The sequence below is a fragment of the Phlebotomus papatasi genome, chromosome 2, assembly GCF_024763615.1.
Source record: "Phlebotomus papatasi isolate M1 chromosome 2, Ppap_2.1, whole genome shotgun sequence".
Classification (NCBI taxonomy): domain Eukaryota; kingdom Metazoa; phylum Arthropoda; class Insecta; order Diptera; family Psychodidae; genus Phlebotomus; species Phlebotomus papatasi.
In genome coordinates this window covers 39848974-39874258 of record NC_077223.1, presented here as the reverse complement: position 1 = coordinate 39874258, position 25285 = coordinate 39848974, and the positions used below count along the sequence as shown (strand labels likewise).

Sequence of the window (25285 nt, the reverse complement as noted above, 5' to 3'; positions counted from 1 at the left end):
CGTTAATGATTTCGTTTGTTACTGGTATAAACATCTGTAGAAGAGGTTAAACCTTTATTCTGAAGACCGTATTATATGTTTTAAATTTTTCAGTTGAACGAATTGAAAATGTTCTCATATTAGACATACCTATTACCAATCCAATTGATTTGTCATTAATTAATTACATTTTTTTTGGTTTTTGGATTTGGGAGTTATTCATCTTGGTTAAATTGTTTTAGTTTCTTTGATAACATTTTTTTTTTTAAATAAATTTTCACTTCGAATAATAAACAAAAAGTAATCCATCAACCAAATTTTGTATAAAATACGTCAATTTCTTAAAAAAAAACTTGAAAACCTCAGAAACTGGTCTAAAACTTGGTGTTAAAACCGTGAAAACCGTTTGATTGTAATGAAAACTCTGTTGCATAAATAATAAAAGCTGGTGTAATAGTGATATACTATTTTGAAGTAAATTGGTTGCGTATGTGAATACATGTATTGTATAGTTCACGCACGTATCATGTCAAAATATTCTATTTAGCCAAAAATATTTAACAAAGCCTAGAGGTCATATAGAAATCTATTTAAAGATATTGCGTGAGGATGATTAATATCAGCAAGTTTCAAAAATTTACACAAACGATTTTAATGATTGGAAAAAAAGGAAAAATATTTCTTGTTTATTATTTCCTGTTACCTATTCATAAGGAAAATATTTAGCATAATTTTTAACCCACCACAATATAAAATGTTTTAATATTTACATAGGGTGAAATGAACACCTATAGGCATTTTGAGTATTTGTATCATCACTGAGAAATAAAAGAGGGTGCGATTAACTTTTTTTCCTCATAACTTTAACACTTTTTAGGTGTAAAAATATATTAACTTTTTTAATGTTAATTTTACACCTTTTTAAGTTTAAAATTAACATGAAAAAGGGTAACTTTAACCCCCAATACACCTAAAAAGGTAATATTTACACCGATTTTGGATCCATACTGAAGTGTAAAATTAACATTTCCGGAATGTTATTTTAACTTTTTCGTATTTCTCTCAGTGATGACACATGGCCGTTTAACACTCTTTCTCAATATCATCTAGGACATGAAATTTAAAACACCTCTCTTTATTAGGAAAAAGCAGATTAAATAAAACACATCCTATTGCATTTTATTAAATACATTTAAATATATGTTTCAATGGCATGAAACTGGTAATAATTTATTGTTCCTCGCCCAATAGGTGTTCCTTCTACTCTAAGCGTTCAAAACTTTCACTCGCTATTGGAAATTGAATTAACATAAAGATGACCAAATCATGATGACTTCCATTTTTTCATAATTCAAAATATTGGGGATATAAAAAGAATGAACAAGGAATTCGGGTTCAGTTAGTGTTTGAGTTTTAAATCATTAAGACTTGGATTATCAGTGAAAATTCTGTGATATGGATAACAAATTGTGTCGTCTTAAGGATTTTTTTGCTAATAGATGCATTTTAATAACTGGAGGAACAGGGTTTATTGGGATGGCTCTAATTGAGGGCTTATTAACCTCCAGTCCAGATTTGCGTCGGATATACGTGGTAGTTCGTGAGAAAAAGGGGTTGAAACCAGCTGAGCGTATTTCAAAACTCCTTTCTAATGAGATCTTTGACCATTTGTCGTCAGACTCAAAGGCTAAGGTGGTACCCATTCTCGGGGATCTTACTGCAGAGAACTTTGCCTTAGAACCTACCATACTGGCTGAAATCAGGGAGACAGTGACTGTTGTGTACCACAGTGCAGGCCTAATTAAATTCAATAGGAGTCTCCAAGAGACGATTCTAATGAATGTCTTGAGCACTTTACGATGCGTAGAACTAGCCAAAAGTCTTGCTAAACTCTCAGCCTTTATCTACACTTCTAGTATCACAGCAAATACGAATATTCAAGGGAAGATCAGTGAAAAAGTTTACAAGACCAAGCGATCACCAAAAGAAATGATTATGCTAGCACTAGAGTCACCTTCAACACTCGATAAAGTTCCTGAAATTAAGTCTGACATGATTGAGGGGCATGTAAATTCTTATACTTATTCCAAGCAGCTAGCTGAGAATCTGATTCTTGAGGAGCTGAGTGGTTTTCCAGCTGGCATTGTAAGACCGGCTTTAGGTACTTGTTTACGTATCTAAGGGAGACTAAAGAAAACCTAAAGATTGAAGAATTTTAATTTTGAATTAACCCTTTAAGGACGATTTGCACACTGGTGACCCAAAAGAATTTTTTTCCTACGGGCATCTAAGGTTTCGCCTTTGCTCAAAAAGTGAGAAAGAATATTTTTTCGGGATCCCAGATTTTTAATCCTAGGGGAGACTGGGGCAAAACTTGTCAAAACGCATATTTAATTCTTTCACGAGCTCTGAGAAAACTTAAACATTTTATAATGAGCATATTCTTATAGGAAATTTACTGCTCTACAACATTGCAGAAGACTATTTCCCTCTATCTCGAAAGAAATGTATTTTTCGAATCATTTTCTAAAAGTCGATTTTGTGAAGATTCTCAAAATAGCTGGGGCAAATTTTGTCAGTCTTCGGATGATTTGTGACGTTTTACTCTCGCAAACGTTAAAAAATATCAAATAGACATATTTTTATAGGAAATTTATTCCTCTACAACTTTGTCGAAGATAATTTTTCTCTATCTTAACGAGAAATGTGCTTAAATTGAGCTAATCAGTATTGATATTTTCTGTAAGCCAAATATTCCAAAAATAGGGCTCAAAATTTCATTATTTTTTATTTTACATAATCCTTCCTCGAATCCCTTGACGACGTTATCACACTTGCACATTAAAATTTTAATGTGATTCACATTAATTGTTGCTTGTGAGCGTCTAAATATGTTATTTGTGTCTTTGAATCACTTAATATTTGGGGTTTTTCTATTTATTGATAAAGAAGTGGACTTGGCCTGCAAAAATAAGTTTAAATTTACCTAAAGCATAAATATTTTTCACATTAAAAAATTAAAGAGAAAATTGCATTAATTTTTCGCATTAATGCTATAAATCAATTTATATCAAATTTTGCGGGTCAAGTCTACCTTTTTATCAACAAATAGATCAAATTTTAAAAATAAAATGATTCAAACACACAAATTACACATTTGGATTCTCACCAGCGACAATTAATGTGAATCATATTAAAATTTTAATGTGCAAGTGTGATAACACAGTGAAACTTTATAAGCTTAAGAAGGTTCATGAAGGCTATCTAAATATAATAAAAATTTCAAGCCTCAGTCTCTTTCATTTTAGAAAATAGTGAATATTGAAATTTTCGTTTTGACAAATTTTTCCCCAGTCTCCCCTATTGTCCTTAAAAGGTTAAAGACTGATATGGTGCTTTGCAAACAGTCTTTTCTTTATAACATCTACTTAAAGACAGAATATGCTAAGCAATTAAACAGACTAATTTCTTTTTGCAGTTTACGGCTTCTATGAACATAGAATTCCAGGATGGATGGGTAGATCAATGACTGGACAATGTGGCCAAATTAAAGGTCATATAAAAGGAGCAGTTAGATCAATGTATGGAGATCCAAATTCAATTTATTACTGTATTCCTTGTGATCATGTTATCAACTGTATGATGGCATTGGCTGCTTTCTTGGGAACACAAGAGATACCTCCAAAACTCCCTATCGTAGCTCATTTATGCAATAACAAAACAATCAATCCGATTACCATGCAAGATATTGTTAATATTCTGAATGAAGAATCTTGGAAGAACCCCTGTGATACGTACATTCTCTTACCAAGGATTAAAATTAGGAACGGATTGAGAAAAACTATTCATTTCGCCTTATGTTATATTATAGCCTTGGCAATTTATATACCGGAGAAATTACTTAAAATAGCACCTGGAAATATGAAGTGCGTTTCAAATATATAATAATATCCAAAATTATTCTAACTTTAATTTCTATTTGCTTGTAGTGCCATAAATGTAGTAGAGGTTCAGTCCAAAATTAGTGCGCATATTGCAGAACTGACCTATGTTCTCCCCGACGTAGATATCAATGTTTTCAAAAATTTGAATGGAAGACTTCATCCTGATGACCAACATCAATATTCATTTGACATCGCTAGAGTAAACTGGAATAAACTTATTGAGAGTAGTATATCATGGATGAGGAACTCATACTATAAGGATTCCTGCAGCGTAACTTGGATGCATAGAGTAGTTCAAATGGGGTAAGTTTTGCCCTGTGATTCTTTAGTAAAGTTATAGTAATTTTTAATTATTTAAAATTTTACTACATTTACCTTTTTTAAGATACTTGGCTGCGGAAGCTGCAATATATTTTAGCATCTTCTTAGTAATCATTTTCGGATTAACCATTCTGTTTACTTTCAAGGTTGCACTACCGATTGCAACAGCATTTACATATCTTTTAGTGTGGTTTTAGAAAAATGTATTTATTGGTTACACAATTAAATTTAGTTTGTGAATGGTTGGCATATTATACTTATCAGTTTTTAAATTTATTTTTTAAATAGATAATTTTATAAAAAAAAAATCGTGCAATAAAATAAAATCGTGTAAGTATAAAATGCCCTTCATCGGATGTATGTAGAGAAATTCTAGCATCATCGTCCAGGGAGGGGCAGGCTTTTATGCCCAAGACGATTCTGAATCATATTCATAAAGCTAATTGGTTCTGAATAAAAAAGATGCACGGGAGATACAAAGAGCTCAACAAGCCTAGGTATCACTATCCCATTTTTACCATAATCTAATAATCTAATTTTCGTATAAACCTAAGGTTTCTGTACTTTGGTAAAGTTTCCACTCTATCAGAGTACATGAAATTTTGTGTTGACCACAATAGCTACCATTATTAAGATTCTAACTTACAATATACATATTAAGCGGTAATTTGTGATGCGGATGGAATATGCCACAAAATCCTACTGTGCTGAGAGATAATTAGTAGTGACTTTTGGGCAACAAGAGCTGGGATAAAATATTTAAGCAGATTTTCAATTGTGCCTCAAAATGTCATGTGAATTGTCCGGGATGTTTTGTTGTGGATAAAAACGAGATGAGTATTCAACCCCATCATCATAAAAAAAAAGAAAAGACGAGGCAGAGGACATAATTAATTGTTGTTACAATCTCATGTCTTTTGTGACTATTACATTGCATCTCTTTCGTTATAACCAGGGACGTCGCCGTCGTCCAGTAACGATATAGGCAAAGATGACACGCTGACAGATGGCCTCATTTCCGGGATTAAAACTGAAACGCGAGCGACGCGTCATAATTAGATTATACAATGTCGGCAGCTTCGCGAACTGCCCATTGGGAGTTAAGTGGGTGGCAATGGGGTTTAATTGCAAAATCGATATGTAGGGTGGAATAACTAACTTGTTGCCAGTGATGTGCACTATTCACTTTGAGAGCACTGAATGGATTAAGTGACTAAGTGCACGCTCTATGATTCAAGTGTTCAGGGTTCGAATCTCTCTTTTGGATCAACAGAAGTTATTTTGAATTTGAAGATTTTTGAATCGCATTCATTGAGCTACATTGCGCACTTAATATATCGCAACAGTCTGATTTATTAACAATGCCATTTTTGTAGAAGAAAATAATAATATTGTAAATTTTATCAATTAATTTGCCAATTGATAAAATGATTGATTTACTTTGAGGACTTACAGTGAGTCCTCGATAGAGTCAACTAATTATTTCCAGGCCTGTTGACTCCATTGAATTCGATGACTCAATCGGAGTTCGAAAAAAATCAATTAAAGCGTAAAATTTTGATGTAAAGGAGTATTATTTTATGTTTGTACAAGATAATTGATAAATTTAACACAATAGTAGAATATTTTGTTCAATTAACCCATAAATTTTACACCCCCTGGTCCAAAAACGTCGTATGTTTGAGCAAAAGTTGGAAATTAAGGAATCATTTTACAGACTGTTTTTATTATTAGTAAGTATCTTAAGTAAAAATTACTATTCATGTAATAATATTGAGGTCCAGTCACGATGTTAAGATTAGGAAATGTTGTCTCAAAGATTTCTTTTTTTACTGTTTTTTTAGAAGAGCTTCAGTAGATATTTAATTGTTGAAAATTCTTCTATCGGAGTCAATTTGGATCCAAGTTTACTCTATCGGTGTCCATATAGTAAAAAAATAGCTGTTGACTCTATCAGGGGTTGACTCTATTGAGGTCCCACTGTATATTCAAAATGTCCAGTATTTTTAAGATGTGTTTAAAGAAGCATATAAAAAAATTCAAATATTTTTGGGGTAAGTAGGGAAGAGCTTTCAGGCTTCGCATAAACTCTGACTTCGAACATTTCGTTATTCTTCTCATATTCCTTTAATGAACCTGCCTTATGCACGCTAATATATTTAAATAGCTAGTCTTAAGTCACTTATTTCCTGAAAAAAGGTCAGATTTATTAAAGGATACGAGAAAAATACGAAGGGTTCGAAGCCAGAGTGTTTGCGAAGCCTGAAAGTCCTTCCCCTACTGCTTTTTCCTTCTGTTGTGTTTATTATTTCAATATTTCTTCAAAAGTATGATTCGAAAATTTTTAGAAAGTGCCAGGAAAAATAGAGAAAAATGAGCGGAAAACGGTTAAACTTAAATGTTTATGAAAAAGGGATGGCAAAAGCATCCCAGGCTTTGCGAAATGCTCGAACTCGTGACTTAGATGCTATACCGCAAAAGTACTTTCGCATCATTTTCCGTTTACCGGTTCTGAAACGATTTGAACCGATTCATAAAACTCTCAATAGATCCTCCAAAATTGTTTTAAAAGTAAATAGGATTGATTTTCAGACTAAAATTTTTTATCGGTTATGAACCCGTTCATTACCGATTTAAAACCGATTGGAACTGGTTCAGTTTTATAGGAAATTCCAAGACCTTTTCAACGACCCCAAACATGACCCCATTCGCTTGATAAATGCTCTCTCTAGTGTCTTTTTAACCTTTGACCTTAAAAAATTGTTATTAGGAATGATTCAACGGTATTTTCGTATATGGACGAAATATCTGCCTGGGTAATCTCTAAAGGTGTCCACACATTGGAGCTGATTTCATCAAGAATTATTTCAAGAATTCTTGAAAGAAAAAATCCTATTTTTGAAGGATATTTTGAAGAAAAATGCCTCCACATTAGGTATAATCTCCATTAAAAAAAATTGACAGATTGCTATCATTCTCCCAAGTTTCTAGGTCTTGTAATTGATTTTCATGAAAATTTGTTATTTCTCTGTTGAAAAAAAAGCGAGAAAAATGTTTGTGGAAGTTCCTTGGGATATTATTTCGTGAATTTATGTGGAAAATTTACCAAAAATGCGAAAGAAGAGAAAAATGTTTTCCTGGAGATGTTGTTCCTGGTTCAATCCAATCCAGCCTTTGAAGGAACATTTCCTTTGATTTTTTTTAGATATTGACGGAAATCATTGCAACTGTGTATTCCTGAGGTGTTCTTCAATACAGTGGCTTCGTATACTAATGCATTAACTTCTGGAAATTTATAGAGAAAAAGTTCCTTCAAATCTAATTCCACTAGGAATAACATCTTCAAAAAAAAAAAAAAACACTCTTGTTTTCATTTTTGGAAAATTAGCCATACAAATTCATTAAATCTTATCCCAAGGAACTTCACCAAACGCTTTTACTCACTTTCTCCATCAAAAAACAACAAATTTTCATGAGAAACAATCTTGAATCGTAATGATTTCCTTCAAGAATTCTGTCAAAAACGACTTTGATGAATTTTGTTCCAATGTGTAGAGGGTAATTTCTTCAAAAAATTTTTGATGGAAATTACTTTGAATTGGATATGATTTTTGAAAGAAATTGCCTACACATTAGAAAAAATTTTCTTCAAAAACCCATCTTTTTGTCAAAAATTCATACCAATGTGTAGGCAAATTTTTTGATGCACACTTCTTGAAGCTCATTTTTGACAAAAATTTGTAATAATGTGTAGACACCTTAAAACACATCCAAAATTGAAAAAAAATCGCACGAGTTTTCGAGCAATCCAAAAAAAAACATAGTTTTGGAGGGGAAGGGAAGGGGTGGGGGGAAAAATGAGGGGCATGTTAATGATCCTTGGGTCGACTTATGGGGGGGTTCCCCGAAGGTCCCAAGTCTCTATCTCTAACCGTTTAGCCTCTAGAGCTGGCGACAGTCGGACGGACAGAGGGACAAAAAGAGTAACGACATTTCTCAGAAATCGTCTGAAACGTGAAGAATTATTGACAAAAGTGGTCTTCGGGAGGTGGGAGGTGAAAATTTTGGGGGGTTGAAAAAATCGAGAGTTTTATATACTGCTCTCTCCGGAGAGTTCGAGCAGTAAAAATTGTTTGTAAGTTATTCCATTCAAAGCGCATATACAGTAGAGTCCTGCTATCGGCCATCCCTCTATAATCCACAATTTATCGACCATTGATTTCAAAAGTTAGTTAAGTTAGGTTATGTTTTTTTAGTACGCGACATGAAATGTTGTCATAATTATTTTAATATTTTTGCTAACTTTATTAAGTAGTTGTGTTAATTGTGATCCATAATGAAGAGAGCGAGGACAAGTACCACAATCGCAAAGAAAGTGGAAGCCGTCGAGCAATTTCAATACTAAAAGTCGTTGATAATTTTAAAAAATGACATGGACTATAATGCGACCCAAGTGTCAAATCTGGAACCAAATATGGACTATAGCGAGACTCTAAGTATTTTTGCATTATGGGAGAACCGGCATGTTTGAGACACTTTTTTTTTGTTTTGACCTAAGGTATTATGTCCAAAACTCAGAAAATTATCTTGAAATTTTGTATAGCGCTTAGTATACTCAATAGTACAGATTTTATTAAAATAACGCGATTAGTGTTTTTGTCACATTTATTTAAATAATCAAATAAAAATCCACAGCATCTCAAATATGCAGGGTCTCCCCTATATAATGATCACTCGTAAAATAAAATTAAAAAATTAACAGTAAAATTAAAATAAATTTTCTTTTTGTCTTTTATAAAAGTGTTTAAAAGTGGTTAATACACCCTATTATTGAATGGGGGGGGGGTTTGATTCCCTCAAACAAACTCAAGGAGAATGAATGGACTCGATTCACCCAAGAAATCAATAGCACATTGCAATTAAAGCGCATTATAATCCCAAAGGGAGGAGAGAGAGTGTCATTTTAACCCCTTGGGGTATCCTGAAATGGGGTGTGATGGTGAGAATTAATTTTTATTGCTTATAGAGGGGGTGGCATATTAATTTTATATCTCGCTTGCAAAAGTGCAGAATGGGGTGTTGAATTTCAAATGGAAAACTTAAGCTAAGGCTTTTAATATTTAGCAATAGATGGCAATACGCTACCTGTATTAGCGACTTAACCGTATAATTCATCCCCTAAACTCTAATCAAGGTGATTTGAAGTGATTCAAGGTTTTAAGTCTAAAATGTACGGGAAAAGTTTTCTAAATCTAGGAAATAAATTATACCTAGAATTCCTAGTAATATAACTATGAATACCCTTACTGGCTATTTTTGTGGTCACTTGACTTCATTTTATTCTTCCATAAAGTCAAAATTGTATGAGCTATCTGGGCTTTGGTGGAAGCTGTAAGCTTTTTCGACAGTTAGACATAATTAAAAATTTCCGATTCATCTCAATTGTGGAAGGTGCCTGAGTAAAAGGATAATGTATAATTTATTCTAAAGTGAAGGTATTTAAACTTTTGCAAATTCTCAATGGTGAAAAGCTTCAGATATCACTTGATTGCACTTTTCATGGTAGTTTCTTGCGGTGAAAGCTATCCGGGAAATGTGTAGTATCAATTGAGGAAGTTTTTCACTTGAAACTTTCTCTTTTGGGGGAAAGGTGGAAAACTCTTGGGTTTGTTTGCACATTCAGCTGGAAAGGTTTTTAGTGGGAGATTTCCAGAGGTGAGGAGAATTGTGGAGCAACAGGTGCAATGCCACACTGATTTCCTTTCCGCGAGAAAATATCCTTCCTCTTGCTTTCACTTCACTTTTCTCCCATCTCAAATATAACACCATGGTATGGTTTGGGTTGAACCATTGAGGATTTTCATTACTGAGAGAAAATTTTGTCAAGAGAGTGAGAATGGTTCATCTCACCTCGAAAACTTCTTCGTCACTTTTTCTCCCATCGAGAAAGCTTTATGCCTGGGAAAGTGTTAGTGGAGAATGAGGAACTTTTATTCTAAACTATAAGTTGAATTGTATGGCAAGTTGATGTTATTAATAAACAAGGAGTCTCACCATTCAACATTGTCGCAGCAGGAGCAGCATTAATCTAATATTCTTTACAATGAAGAGGATGATGGGAGGAGGAGCCAGTAGAGAAGTGAGGAGACTAATTTCAATGAACAATAGTAAATTAATTACTCATACGACTCAAAGTTATTATGAACACGACGCTCAAGCTTCCTACACATTATTCCTGTCCCTTTATTCATCCCTTTGGTGCGTCCTCCAGAGAGAGCGAAGCTCCCGGAAAAGGATTCCCCTCAGTCTCAGATTATTCCTCATTATATTGAACTCAACGTTTTAATAAGAAGATAATATAAATAAGAAAAGGATTTTCTTAAAATCAAAATGACAGTTATACGCGTTGAACATATATCATAAGGACATTAAAACTGTGAAAGGCGCTATTGTTGTCAAGTTTTATGACATTAAAAAAATACTCAACAAACCCAACAAACACAATATCACTTACATGTTTTTCTTAACTTGGTTTTTGGTTCAGAAATGATTGATTTTAATTAGCACATAAGTGTCTAAAAACTATATTAGAAGGTAATAATATTACTGATATTAAAACTAAACCTAGCTAGACCGGTAAGACCCGTGAGACCGGTTTAAAAACTTTCTAAAATAACACATATTTAAACGGTAAAATGTCACTAATCAAACTTTATAAATTTCTTAAAATATGGATGCAATATATTTCCCAGTGTTTAAATTCTAATTTTTTTCCTCTTTTTCAAGAACAATTTGTTGAGTAGAATAATGATCAAATTACATTTCCATCAGTTTATGACTAAAGCGGTTTTCAGATTAGAGGTGTAGCCCCCAGTTCCCGAAGGTCTCAAAATCCTAAATAGCGAGCAATTTTATTGCTTCTTGAGAGCGTTAGGTCATTTATCATTAATAATCCAATTAAGCCATATAGCTAAGCCTTAGGTCTGAATCCGGTATAATCCATCTATCGGCTTAAGTCATGAGTGTGTCTAGGGCATTACGTAGGTTACGAAAAGTAAAAAACAGCATATTTTCTCTAATTTTTTTCATTATAAGAAAAAATGTATTTAATTCAAGCTTTTAAATATATAAAAAGTTAAAAAATAATACATACATAAAATTAGTATAAAAGTATATATAAAAGTATATTTTCTTTAAAAATTTTAAAAATTTAGCCTCTGGAACCTTGGGTGGAATAATAAATTTTCGATACTATTGAATCGACAAACTTTTATCTTAGCTATTAACTTTACGTCCATGACAAATTTTTACGTGTCGTTAGGCCACTTATTGTGATATTCTGAAAAGAATGTGACTGTTGATAAATATGCATATTAACAACAAATAGTAGAGCTATCGTTTCAATTTTTGAGAATCAACAGTCGATACTATCGAAAATAAGTTATCATGTCATCCCTTTTCAAAGTTTAAAAAAAAATTTACAGTAATCTCTCTCTCAATTGGGCATTTGTGGCAAATGTAATCCGAATTATCGAGAGATTTGGGCGTGAAAGTCATTATAAATTCCACAAAAAGCGCTCAATTATAAAAAATCACGAGTTTCAAAGTTATTTTTTTGCACAAAAATGAATGATAGATCTTGTTTTCGCTTGCTTTTAGTCTGAAGAAACTAATTTTGAAACTTTCGAATAGCGTAAAACATGTCATGTTGATCAAACTATTAAAAGCCTTTTTTGCAATAATTTTTAGTTTTCATACGACGATGACCCAAGGTCACTTACGAATGCCATTTTGGGACAAAATTATATCACAATAAAGCTCAATTTTATTTAAAAAATAGATGAAAAATCCCAATTTCAAAGGTGCCTCACTTTCAAAAATGCCCCACTTCCCCTTATGTTTATTACGGATTTGTAGGGGAAACCGGTTCGCGTAATTTCGCAGAATATGATGTTGAAATGAGGACTTTGGAGAGTCTTTTATGTAGATTTCTATTCGAGTACCTGTTTCAAGATTTCAAAATTAAGTCCTATTCACTTCAGTGCTAATAATGAGCATTAATCTGTTTCTCATAATAAATAAATTTAGTGTGGATTCTTCACTTTTAGATACATCCAAAGTAATCCACAAATATTTGTGGAGGATAATAATTTAAGGAATTACTATAAAGCTTTCATATATAGGGTGAAAGGAATGCCTTTTGACACTTTAAGAAGTCGTGTCAGGAAATATTGACACCCTACTCTGTACCATTTGGAATACAAAATTTGAATACCTATCCTTATCAGAAACCGTAGACTAAAGAAAAAACGTCATATTATTTAGATTTTCTTAGATACTTTAAATAAATTTCAAGATTTTGACGAAAGTGTCAATAGGTGTTCTCTGTCGAAGAGGTGTTCCTTCGACCCTATTTGGCGTCATAGATGATGAGAAAATAACCATTTTAGATAAAATTACTAAAAGTGTTTGTTAAAAGAGATATAAAAAATTTCAAAATACAGAGCTTGATTCAATATTTATTTTATTAATAAAAAAATATAATTTCCGTTGCTGTTGAAAATTGAAAAAATATCGCTAAACGCCCTTCCTCGAATGCCATCCTGAATAATTGAAAGGAGCGAAGAGGATGCGAAAAGTGTAGGTTGAAAAGACTTTAATTACCATTGCAGGTCGTGTATATGGTATATTATACAAAGGCTGTCGATCATTGTTCGAAAACACGACATGGAATCCGGGTGGTGTGTTGAAAGGAAGTGAATTTTATAATTTATAACCAATTAATTGAATTAAGTTCACAACAAAGTTTCTACTTAAACACAACACACAATATTTCTAATAACATCATGAGGTTTCCCAACTCCCAACCCTTTCGCTTTGGCATAAATTCAAGAATAATTTTCTCTATTCTTGTGCCACATAATGTGCAAGTGTTCGAACGCAAGGCGACAGAGGGAATTGGTATATGTGAAAACTAGTGAATGTTTCAATGCACCAAAAACACCATTTACTTAATTTAAAATGTCACCCCATTTTACTAAAACTCCCACCTCTGCTCACCCCATGGTGAGGCATATTGAATTTAGAAGTTGTATGTGTTTCTAATGAATGTTCCATGCACCTCATATTCTCACAACATACGTCAGTCTATATATAATTTTGAATGCGTCAATAAATGGTAACATTTCACATTCAAAGCCACAAAGTATACTAGAAGAGCTTTTGATTCTTCTCACCTAAGATGTATCACTTTACGTTTTAAGAACATAATCTCTAAATCGTTTGATAATTTGCAGTTTTTCCTTAAGGCAGCATTAGCCTGCAGCAAATGATATTTTTGTTTGCCTAATTTATGAAACACATGTATTAATTAGACTGATAAATTTAAATGAATAAGAAGGGAGTTAATTGTTCTAATAGTAGTTTGCTTATAATATTCTTCAGGTAAACTGTAACACCCCTCACACCTCACTATCTAATACTACATGTAGTTAATTTGCCTTGGTCTCCCCGGTCCGATCTCCTTGGTCCGGTCTCCCTGGTCCGGTCTCCCCGGTTCGGTCTCCCCGGGCCGGTCTCCCCGGTCCGGTCTCCCCGGTCCGGTCTCCCCGGTCCGGTCTCCCCGGTCCGGTCTCCCCGGTCCGGTCTCCCCGGTCCGGTCTCCCCGGTCCGGTCTCCCCGGTCCGGTCTCCCCGGTCCGGTCTCCCCGGTCCGGTCTCCCCGGTCCGGTCTCCCCGGTCCGGTCTCCCCGGTCCGGCCTCCCCGGTCTATTCTCCCCGGTCCGGTCTCCCCGGTCCGGTCTCCCCGGTCCGGTCTCCCCGGTCCGGTCTCCCCGGTCCGGTCTCCCCGGTCCGGTCTCCCCGGTCTATTCTCCCCGGTCCGGTCTCCCCGGTCCGGTCTCCTCGGTCCGGCCTCCCCGGTCTATTCTTCCCGGTCCGGTCTCCCCAGTCCGGTCTTCCCGGGTCGGTCTCCCCCGTCCATTCTCCCCGGTTAGGTCTCTCCTATAGTTTTCCTTTTTAGATCATTAAACTCGTTAAATAACAATGATAGTCAAGCCCTTTTGGGACGATTGGAACACCGATGTCCCATAGATAAAATTATACTTTTTTGAACATCTAAGAATACTTTTTAAATCAGAAGGTTGTAAGAATCTAGAATATTTCTTTTTCTAAATTTCCAGCTATTTCTTATATAGAGGAGAGACTGCATGTTTGAGACGCGGGGGATTGGTTTTTGATTATTTTAATAAATGTGAAAAAACACACTAAACAAGTTATTTTAATAAAGTCTATACTAGTGAGCATACAAAGCGCTATGCAAAATTTCAAAATAATTTTCTAAGTTTTGAAAATAATACCTTAAAGCCAAAACAAAGAAAAGTTACTAAAATATGCCGGTTCTCCCTTAGTAAATATTTAAGCTCAAAAGTGAGAAACTTTAAATTACCGTATTAATGAATGAATTATTTTTTTTAAATCAAAAACATCGTGAGACTAGAAACTATTATAACTACACTAATTGCACAAGAATAAAAATTATCACTTAATCGCTTAATTTTTTGAATCTAAAAATAACGAAATAGTAAAAAAATAGTTATATCTCTTTAGAAGATCCAAAAACGAGTGTATTTTCGCATTTTAAAAATTGTCACATACTGCTTTTGCCAATTTTCCTCAATGGAATCTCTTCCTTTTTTTCACATCCTCTCGAATTTCCACCCCATTCTCCGCCGTACAAATATTCTATGGATTCAGAACTATGTCAGATTAATCTATTCGGGATGGTCATTTGGGAATTTGAAAGCAAAGTGCTCAGGGTATCAAAACGTTGGTTATTTTCATAGGCAGGAGTCGCGCATCAATGCCAAATGAGGATTCGAGACAAAAAAAAGCGCGAAGGATCGTACTCGCTGGTTTTATCGGCATCTATTGAACACCACCCCTCCCGTGAGGGTGACTGTTTTATAATCTGCAGTGCGATGAATGAGACACAGACGCCTTTTTTCTGCAAACACCCACCAAAAAATGCAGAGGAAAATCCTCCACAGACACAAACTTGGAGTATTTGTATTTTTGAGAAAAAATTTATTGAGTCCGATCACGGAATGAACATTGCTTTTACTCCCGAGAGTGTAAGCTTCGTATTGCAGGGCATCACGGTGAAAAGGGACTTATACATTAATTAGGCACAGTTGTTATCCCTGATAAACTTTTGACAGTATAGGTATGTTAGTAAGAAAAATAAAAACACTAAAATCACATTAAGTTAAAAATTGGCATTTTAATATTTGTTTCAGGAATAATTATAAAAAATGAAATATAAGTCTTAATATTCTATTAAGGGCTATCAGCTAGACCTATGAGCTTTCCATAAAATAAAGCTTCACACTTAGAAAAAAACAAAAATAAAAAAAGGATATTGAAAGAGTAATGGTGCTACTGCAATGAAAAATGAATTAGTGAAATGCTAATAGAGTAAAGTGCTACTGTTCTCAAGTTCTTCTTCATTATCATTCTTTGCGTTGGCTTCTCTAAGAACTGTTTGGTGGTTTGGAGCAAAAGTCGAGAAAGGAACCAATACAATAAAAGTCGACAATGCAGAAGCATTTGAGAACAGTCAACTGCTGAAAAAAAAAACATGTTCATTTGTAGTCCTACCCATGGGGCCGCGACAATTTTGCCAAATCTTCACTCCCGGAACACCCGACCATCTGTACTCAACCTTCCCGTTTGGCTCCGTTCCTTCGACTGACGGTCTTTTATCTTTCTTTTTCTTCTCAACGCCAGTACGCAATCTTATGGGAATGCTTTCATGCAGGGGAACTTTCAAATTTAATTTGAATAGTAACAGTCGTTAGAGCGCTAGATTGTATTTTTGTATTGTATTGTATTTTTATTGCCAACATGTGCCTTTACATTAGCCCCCCATACCAAGCGCCTGCCGCCGTCTTAGCGTTGACGACCAGCCTCCAAAGCCAAACGGCGGAAATGCTTTTTCTCAGGCTGTATAGTCTTTTGTCATGTTAAACGATCTTTTCTCTGCAGACTGATAAGCAGTACTCACCAGGATGTGTGGGAAGGGAGGAAGCTACCAGATATGACACATCGGAAATTCGACAACGTGGCTAGGGAGCTAGCACGTGATGTTGCCGTGTTGATTCGAAGAACAATAAGTAAGTTAAAAGTTGAGAGAAATAAAAATTTTAAAAAATAACAAAAGTTAGGTGGCAAGAAGGAGATCAAGACACCAAAGGACATCGGACGATCCAAAGCTATGGTGGAGTCGGAGACCAATATCAATTTTTACAATCCAGATACACCGTTCAAGCCCGCTCTTTACAAGTTTGGGGAGAGAAAAGGCTGAAGGCCCTAAAGAGACCCCGGACAGAAGAGAGCCAGAAAGGCACTCTAGCAAGTAATTACTTTAGCAGATGTCTCCAAGAAAAACTCAAAAGAATGTGATATACTACACCGCACTCAGGCACACTCGCAATAATACAACTACACATTTTACATTGGTTTATGAAATACTGCATCTCTTCAAAATATTAGAACTATTAAAAATCATCTTTAAGGGGAGTGAAATTAGAAAATCCTTCTTCTGAATTTCGATTTGGATTATTTAGAGATCTCTTCTATAGATTTCTAAGAAATATTAGTTTATTGTAGTTGATATAAGGATCTTTCCTATAATTTAGAAGAATGACACAAGGATGGATGGGAATCTTATTTATTTAAAATGTGTTCCCGGTGATAATCGGTGTTGAGTGTAATTAAAAAAATACAAAATTTACTAGAGCTTTCGACACCTATATCCTGTATCCTATATCCTTCACTTTTCTTTTGGATATATTTATCACTCATGGCTTTATATAATTTTTCTTACAGACATGAAATTATAGTTAGGGACGAGTTATTATGATACCAAACCATTTGCTATGCAGAAAAAAGAAATAATATGCTCCTAACAATACTTTCAAACTATCAGTGGTAAAGATAAAGGAGTCCCTGGGGATCCTTCTAAAAACTTCATAGCCTAATAGGCTCAATTTCATCAAAGCAAATGGATAAAATTGATCTTTCTTTAAAAGATAACTTTAGTGATCCAAGTAAAGAATGCTCTGTAGTGACACTTTGAAAAGTTCTTCAACTCGAACCTTTAAAAAGAACAACCGGATCTTTTCCAAATTTTCACATTGAATTTTGCAGCAGATTTAAACAACATCTGGCCGGAAAATAAAACCAAGTCGTTTCTAATCTACATAATCTCTACTATAAATGACAGAGTGATCTTTTGCAAGGATTTCTCAGTGGCAGAATTTCAAAGAAATGGCATATCAAATGGGATATCAAATGAGAAAATTGAAGAGAAAAAGTCAGCTGTGTGATTTTGCAGTGAAATTTATTGGAAAGTAATAACAATCTAAAACAAACTTTAACGGTTTTGACCAGGTGATTCTTTTGAAAAAAGTCCCCAAGTGAAATAAAGTGAGTGATTGAAAAGCAAACATATTTTATTTTTAGTTTTCGAAATCGATCTTCGAATGTCTGTTCTTTTGGGGAAACTCCTGCTGTGAGCGGACTACACAGTTGTCGCATGCTCCTGCAAATTGTCCGTTTAATTCTTTTGAATTGCACTTTGTAATGCCTTATGCTTACCGGAAGCTTTTTTTTGCCCTAAAGAAATAAGGTTTTTAACGATATGTTTTTATCCTCATAGGCCATAGATCATCCAGACATGAGATATAAACGATCATATCTTGACCGGTTTATATTTGTGATGTTTACTAACCAATTTTAATGATTTTTTTCTTTCTTCTGTTAGTCTTCTACATTAAAATTAAAACTTTTTAAAATAATGGATTATCCCAGTAATGTACCAAAATAAGCTTATGACACCTAATATTCTTTATATGCCGCTTCGGGGTGCTTGGCTTGCGTTCTCGCTTCTCTGTTACAAAATTCAACCAACAATCGAATTTGAAAAAAAATCTTACGCTAATGGTGTCTTCAAATCTCAGGTTTTAACTGCAAGATCTAATTACTTCAATTTACGAAAAGACAAAATTTTTGAAGAAATCTACATTTGGAATGCGGTGGCAGCCAAAATCCCCAAAGCCAAAATCCCGAACGCCAAAATCCCGAAAAGGCCAAAATCCCGAATTTTCAAAATCCTGAAAGGGATGAAATTATATGGAAGAAAATGTTTAGAATAATTTTCCAAGACAAAGAAGATTTCCCTTTGCCTCCAGAAAGCTCGGGTGCAATCGTGGGAGTAGCTATGAAACTTTTAAGAATGCGGGATTTTGGCTTTCGGGATTTTGGCTTTCGAGATTTTGACCGGGACCCGCACAAACAATTGCAGTAATTCTAAGCAGAGATCGAGGAGAATGCTTACCCTTTATCATTCCAAGGGTCCCTAATGATATATAAGGGTAAGCATTCTCCTCGATCTCTGCTTAGAATTACTGCAATTGTTTGTGCAGTATAAAAATTAGACTAGGATAGAGAATAAAGCTCAATATCTCAGAGTACACATTTTGGTGCAAATGTAAAAAAAAAGGACAGATAATCCTAACCGGCTTATGTAGGTGAGATTCTTAACGTGAGCTAACTCGGAGTGCATGCAAATTCGATTTAGAGCTGAAGTTGGGAGACGCCATTCAGTTATCTTGAATAAAATTCGTGAAATTATACAAATTTTGTATTTAAACCAAAATATCAAGGATTTGGATGAACTGACAGAAAAGTGATATATGGGTGAAATGTAGACCAGAATGTTCTCTATAATTTTCCCATAGAACATGATCTCATCGATTACTCAGAAGCCAAGATAAGCGAGGTTTTTTGTTTCTTAACTCGTTTTTTCATCCAGAGTTCCCCAAGTAGTCATTTGTTGAACTTCAACTATATCAAAGAATTGTTGTCTTTTGTGGGACTTTCCATTTAAAACCCTATTTTAAGTGTCTTGGTGGAGTAGAGGCAGTCAAATTGGCATCTGAGTGATTTCAAAGCGTTATTATGGGAAAAATCAATTTTTTCACACTTAAACGGCAAAATCTGAGTGATAGCGTAGTCTGACCGGAAAATGATGTATGGACGAAATGTAGAGACAAATGTCCTCTACAATTATGTCGAAGTAATCATCAAAATCGGTTCAGCGACAGTCGAGATAATTGAGGTTATGTGATATTGAAATTGGTTTTTCGACTGTGGCGCCCCTGGTGTTGGTCCCACGAAGTTCAAATGTTCTAGAAAGTTGTAGTATTTGGTGAGATCTTTCGTTTAAGCCCTCATTCATCAAAATCGGTCACATAGAACCGGAGATATGATTTTTTAAATTTTGTGAACTTTGACCCCTCATATCTCCGGTTCTATTGAAACCACAGCGCACATACGCACCATTTTGGAAACGTCCTAGACTGGACTACAACATACTAAAATTTCATTAACTTGCACAATGCCGTTTTTGAGAAAAGTGACTTTGAATTTCGATGAATTTTGACGCTATCACAGCGCCACCTGTAGTGACTTTTTGAACTTCCATCTGAAAGTGCTCATCGAGACGAAACCAAAAAGGTAAAATTTATGTCGATATGTTAATTAGAACCGGAGATAGAGGCCGGTCAATGTTCGAACTTTGACCCCTTATAGCTCGGGTCAGGGGTTATGGATCGACTTAAGGTTTTTTTTGTTTGATAGGTATAATCAACGGCTACAACATACTAAAATTTCAGCCCGATTGCATAAGGAATTTTTGAGTTATTTAACTTTTAAGATTTAAAAATTTTCTTTTTAATAATAGCGCCCCTAGCGGTGGTTTTATGAACTTGCGATGTTAGAAGAGGAAGTGGCATTTCACGAGAGCTTTCCAAAAAGCCCTCATTTTTTAAATTCTGATAATTAGAACCGGAGTTATGGCCATTTTAAGAAAATTTTTTTGGACCCTTATAGCTCGGGTCAGGGGGGTCGGGGGACCTTAAGTTTGGTATTGATGAAAAGCTCTAAGGCCCAGCTATAACATACTAAAATTTGAGCCCGCTCGATGCCATAGGGGCGGAGCTATTGAGAAAACAAAAAAAGGGGGGTCTTCAAAATGGCGGAAGGAGGGGTGGGGGGTGGGGGGTCAATGCACCATGTTGCAATTTTCATACGATATTTAACCTTTGCCGAAAACCGCAAGTCGATATCTCTTTTAGTTTAGGAGCTATTAGGCTCCAAAGAGCGGCCGGACGGCCGGCCGGCCGGCCGGGAACGTAACTTAGCCCCCCATATATTCGTGATCAGGAAGTGGCGAAACACATTTTGGCCAAGTTTGAGCGCGATCGGAGGACATGAAATTTTGTTAGGATTATAGTAGGTGAGATTGTTAAGAATCTCACCTAATAAACTGAGAACGCGTAATTGTTGGTGTTTTCAAAGAACTAAATCGCTAACTCCAAAAACTTTCAGATAAATCAAACACTAAAGCAACGTTACATCTTTTCTGAACAGCTGAAAAAAAAAGAAAATTCCAACTGGTGAAAACTTTTCCATCAACTCTTACTGTCACATTCTGAAGATTCTATTTTTCCGTGGTCGTCACTCGCCACTTAAATGGTCTCCCAGTGAAAAAATCCTGAAAAAGTCTAAACCCTCCAGCTCCATCTAAATGCATGTTGAACGCGTTGAAAGTGTCAGAAAGAATTTTATGTTCCTTCGAGAATCGTTTCAATTGCTGTGTGTTTCTGACGCTGGAATTTTCAACAGAATAGCACGTCAGGCCAGAGAGAATGATGAGAATGACCCTCATACATTCCAAAATTTTAACACAATTTAAATACTCAAATGGTTAAAAGCTGAGAAATGATCAGTAAAATGCCTTACAAGAGTGTAAATTGCAGCAAAAAAAAACAGGAGAGAAGAAATAACAATGGAAAGAAGAATCCAGGTAAACCACATTGAATTGAAAATGAACTCATGGCTTTTGCACCCTCTGCAAAACTTTTTCTCACACAGTCCTTAAATTGAAAGCAATTTAGTTTAGATTTCATTGTGTGTAAATCCCAGAATTGGTGTGCTTTTCATTTACTCCTTGTTCTATTCCCTTCTTCTAGCCCTTGGAATTGATCACTGAACATTCATTGGAATGGCGATAATTAGCAGATTTTTTGTCTAAAGCAGGAGTTCTTTTTTTTTCATTTCGTTATTCCAGAAAGCAAATTGATATGGGTAATGAGTTTCACAGTGAATTGAAGTGTTCTGAGTTAATGAGATGGTTTGTTTTTCACTTCTCACTTTCAAAGGTAATTTATTGCTTCAATAAATGTGGATATTTGGATCTTCCAAAGATTGTCCATTGAAATATCCAATGAATCTGACGACATTTAGCAGACAATTCGACAGGTTATCATGGAAAGCGTCTGAGGTTTGCGAAATCGTTATAATCGACATTTTTATTATTAAAAAAAAATCATAGATGATTTTTTATAGACAAATTTTCACCATCGATGAAAAATAACAGGGGTAGTGTGAAAAAAGAGCATCTAGCAAAGAGAAATACTAAAGGGGGAGTTCTAAATAAATAGTGTGATTTCTGCGGGGGTAGATATGGAGTCTCTATTTTTTTTATACCTCAAACAACCCTCTCCTCTGTGAATGTGTTAGTACCAAAACGTTCTATCCCTCTCCTTCATGTAAAATACAAATTTCCATTTGTTCCCGCATCTATAACCCCTTTTGATTTACATGACTCTCTAGGCCACCCCCAGACCCAAGTTTTTTTTTTTAATTTTTTTGTGCGCCCATCAAAGTCCGTGGACCCACAAATACCATCGAGCTCTCATACAAGTACTACATGAATGCACATTTTATATGTGAAATGCAATTTTTTTCCACCGTTCTATGTCGCTCAGACTGGAGTGGTGTTCTGTTCATTGGAAAAATAATGACTTTTACACCCTGAGTGTTCAATACATAAATATACACATGAATTTTTTCCTGTCTATCTCACACCCCCAATCGTCTGAAATACAAAATCATCCTCCTGAAAGCAGCCCCATTGACGCCCCAGCCTCATTTTGTGCGCCCCTCTTGAGCTCCCCATCCCATATTCGAGCACCCCAAGCTATTGATTAGTGTTGGATGATAATTTTTTGGGGTGAATCGCATATGTGCAAAAAGGGTGGGTGCAGAAATAAGGATGACGGTGAATACATAACCTAGACACCTACTGGGTTGTTGGTGCACCGATAAAATACTGAAATATAACGACGATGCGAAAATAAATCGCATGCTAGCGATTGGGGTGAATTGAATACATGACGTGGAGTTTTTTTTCTCCCTCTGAATTTCCCGAACAGATTTTTTTTTAATCGGAAAGTACCAGTCCCCTCAGTTCTCTTATTTATAATTGTCATTTTTCCAAGAGCAAAGATATTCGAAGATCAGTCCTAAAAATCCGCGTACCACTCTGTTCGAATTTCGAATTTCGAAATGTTACGAGTTGCAAGAAAAAGTGTAAGGCATCTGTGTAGACGTAATTTGCATATACGGCACTCCTTAAGATCTCTATCGCCAAAAATAAGAAGTGTTTAATCTCTAGGGGAGAATGGGGCACTCTTTAATTGGAGCACTTTTGAAATAGGGATTTTTCTTCTATATCAACTTGATCAATTGTGAAGCTTAATTAGGGTAAAGTGATACAAGTTGGACAATTCGCCGGTGCAAGTTGGGCAGGGATTTTTTCTTGATAAATACAGTACTAAATTTTTTTAAGCACAAGGAGCCAAATTAGAAAATTAAGGGCAGAATCACATTGACAGTAAACTGCTCACCGTCACCGTGAAAACCTCACCGTATTTAGTTAATTTACGCATTTTCATTGCAATTCTTACGCAAATTTTCCATTATTGTATTACCTTATCTCATACTCGGTGGCACTAGGTGAAAATAATATAAGAAAACGGAAGAAATAAAACTAAAATGCGATAAACGGTGAGCAAAAAACTGTACGAAAAACTGTAGTAAAAAAATCTTACAGTTTTTTGCTTACCGTTTATCGCATTTTCGTTTTATTTATTCAATTTTCTTATACTATTTTCACCTAGTGCCATAGAGTATGAGATAAGGTAATACGGTAATCGAGAATTTGCGTAAGAATTGTAATAAAAATGCGTAAATTAACGAAATACGGCAAGCATTTTACTGTCAATGTGATTCTGCCCTAAAGTAAATAAAAATGAAGTACTAAATTTATCAAGAAAAAAGCCCTGTCCAACTTGTACCATGGTCCAACTTGTACCACTTTACCCTACATTATGATAAGGCAAAGTTTAATAGAAAAATAGGAGATAAAGCCGAATTTCAAAGATAGGGGAGACCGGTGAGGTTTGGGACAGGGGTAGTATGGGACGAGGCGATTTTATCATTAATGAAATAAATGGAATTTAACCACTACTCAATCGTAGGCAACAATAATATGTATATTGACTAAAAGAATGGATATCCTCAGTTGTATTGCTTAAATTTTATGAACATTTTTAAAAAATTGATAACACTTTTCACATTTTTCTGGGTTTTTGAGTTTCAGAAACCCAAAAGCCCAGAAGAAAGTGAAAAGTGTGAAGAAGTGTTAAAAGGAAAAATTTATTGTTATTTGTTGTTCAAAGTGCCCCCACTTCCTCTGTATTGCCCTGTGAATGACCATCAGACATGAAATGTTGACAAAACTCTGGAAATTCCCTTTTATACTCGACCACTGATGAAGGCTTGACCGAGCCGAAAGCTCTGAAAAGAGTCGATGTTTTCCTAGAGTAACTCCAAATTCCCCCGACGAACTCCGGTACCCATATCGACGGCTCCATTCCATACTATTCTAAGTCGACTTAGAATTATATTACTCCGAGAGATATGTTGTTCCTGGGACCGAGATTTACAACTGGTGAAAATTTGGTGGTCATCCGGCGTTCGGGTAACGAGATATTCTATTTTTTCGAAAAAAATTTACACGGGCAGCATAGGAAATCGCCAACTTCAAATGGCTCTCCTGAAATGTTGTCATTCTGAGATAGCATAGTATGGAATGGAACCGTCGATATATTCTATTGCCTACGTCGGTTTTTTTTCATAATAATTTGTATTTCTATTAGAAATATTTTTAATCTAGAATTTAAAAACGCGTTCCAAACATCCCCTTTTGCGTCCCATACTGCCCCAAATCGGTGAGGTTTGTGACAAAGCGTCGAGATAAATGTTTTATCTTCTCCAAGAAAATTCAGCTGTTTTCCAAGTTCTATCGAGTACTTTTCATAAAGTCAATACCCATAAGTATCATATAGACATAGACTGCATGAAATTGTAATACATTATAGTGATTTTTTGGAATACTGTCTCAAAGTCAAAACATGAAAAAGTGTCCCAAACTCCCAGGTCTCCCCTACCTCAATTCAAAGGCGTCTCATTTCCCACTACAATGTTCTGAAGAAGAAAAATCAGTTTCAATTTTTTTCCAGTGCTGCATCACAATCTCTTCGAAGCGGATTGGATAAAGTCTCAATGGTACTTAAAAGCGGTAGAGGAGGCTGGGGCAGTTTCAGGTATAAATTGCAAAAATGACTTTGAGACCGTTTAAAAAAGTATGCTAATCAGAACGTAAGGTTTAGGGTTAATAAAAATAGTTTCAGTAATTATTAAATGTTATAGGATATGATTGTGATGAAAAATACGATTTTATATGAATAGAAGGATGCGTGAAAGTCCCTTAATGCAGGGTAAATTCAGACAACAATGAAGCGATTACCAAGAAGAAAAAAATTTCCTTTATTTGATACTCGTCATACCTAAATGCATTTAAATTTTAAATAACTTTGTGAAGTAAGAGGTAAGTTATTTAAGTTTTATGCCCTAGACAGACTTACGACTTAAGCCGAGAGACGACTTAGTGAAAAATGATGGAAATGATGTTTAATCATTATGTCGAGTATAATTACGCTAAGCCGTCTCTCGGCTAATCCTCAGGTCTATCAAGATCCTTACTTTAAGTTGTGGACTACTAACCTGTGT

The 25285-nt window shown here is 35.1% G+C and overlaps 2 protein-coding genes across 4 annotated transcripts in view; one reads left to right on the top strand and one right to left on the bottom strand.

Annotated features, from left to right (window-relative positions):
- Nucleotides 1-25285, bottom strand: part of LOC129804096 (POU domain, class 6, transcription factor 1) — a 254688-nt gene that overhangs the window by 25211 nt on the left and 204192 nt on the right. The gene's annotated exons all lie outside the window — the stretch shown is intronic.
- LOC129804107 (putative fatty acyl-CoA reductase CG8303) lies at nt 1373-4586 on the top strand. The gene is made up of 4 exons (XM_055851186.1): nt 1373-2140; nt 3458-3905; nt 3969-4226; nt 4309-4586. Exons 1-4 carry the CDS (start codon nt 1435-1437, stop codon nt 4439-4441), a joined length of 1545 nt encoding a protein of 514 aa, XP_055707161.1. The 5' UTR covers nt 1373-1434; the 3' UTR covers nt 4442-4586.

Coding starts and splice junctions, on each gene's coding strand:
- LOC129804107 (XM_055851186.1), top strand. CDS start 1,435: ATGGATAACAAATTGTGTCGTCTTAAGGATTTTTTTGCTAATAGATGC. Junction 2,141..3,457: donor CATTGTAAGACCGGCTTTAG/GTACTTGTTTAC, acceptor TTCTTTTTGCAG/TTTACGGCTTCTATGAACAT. Junction 4,227..4,308: donor CATAGAGTAGTTCAAATGGG/GTAAGTTTTGCC, acceptor ACCTTTTTTAAG/ATACTTGGCTGCGGAAGCTG.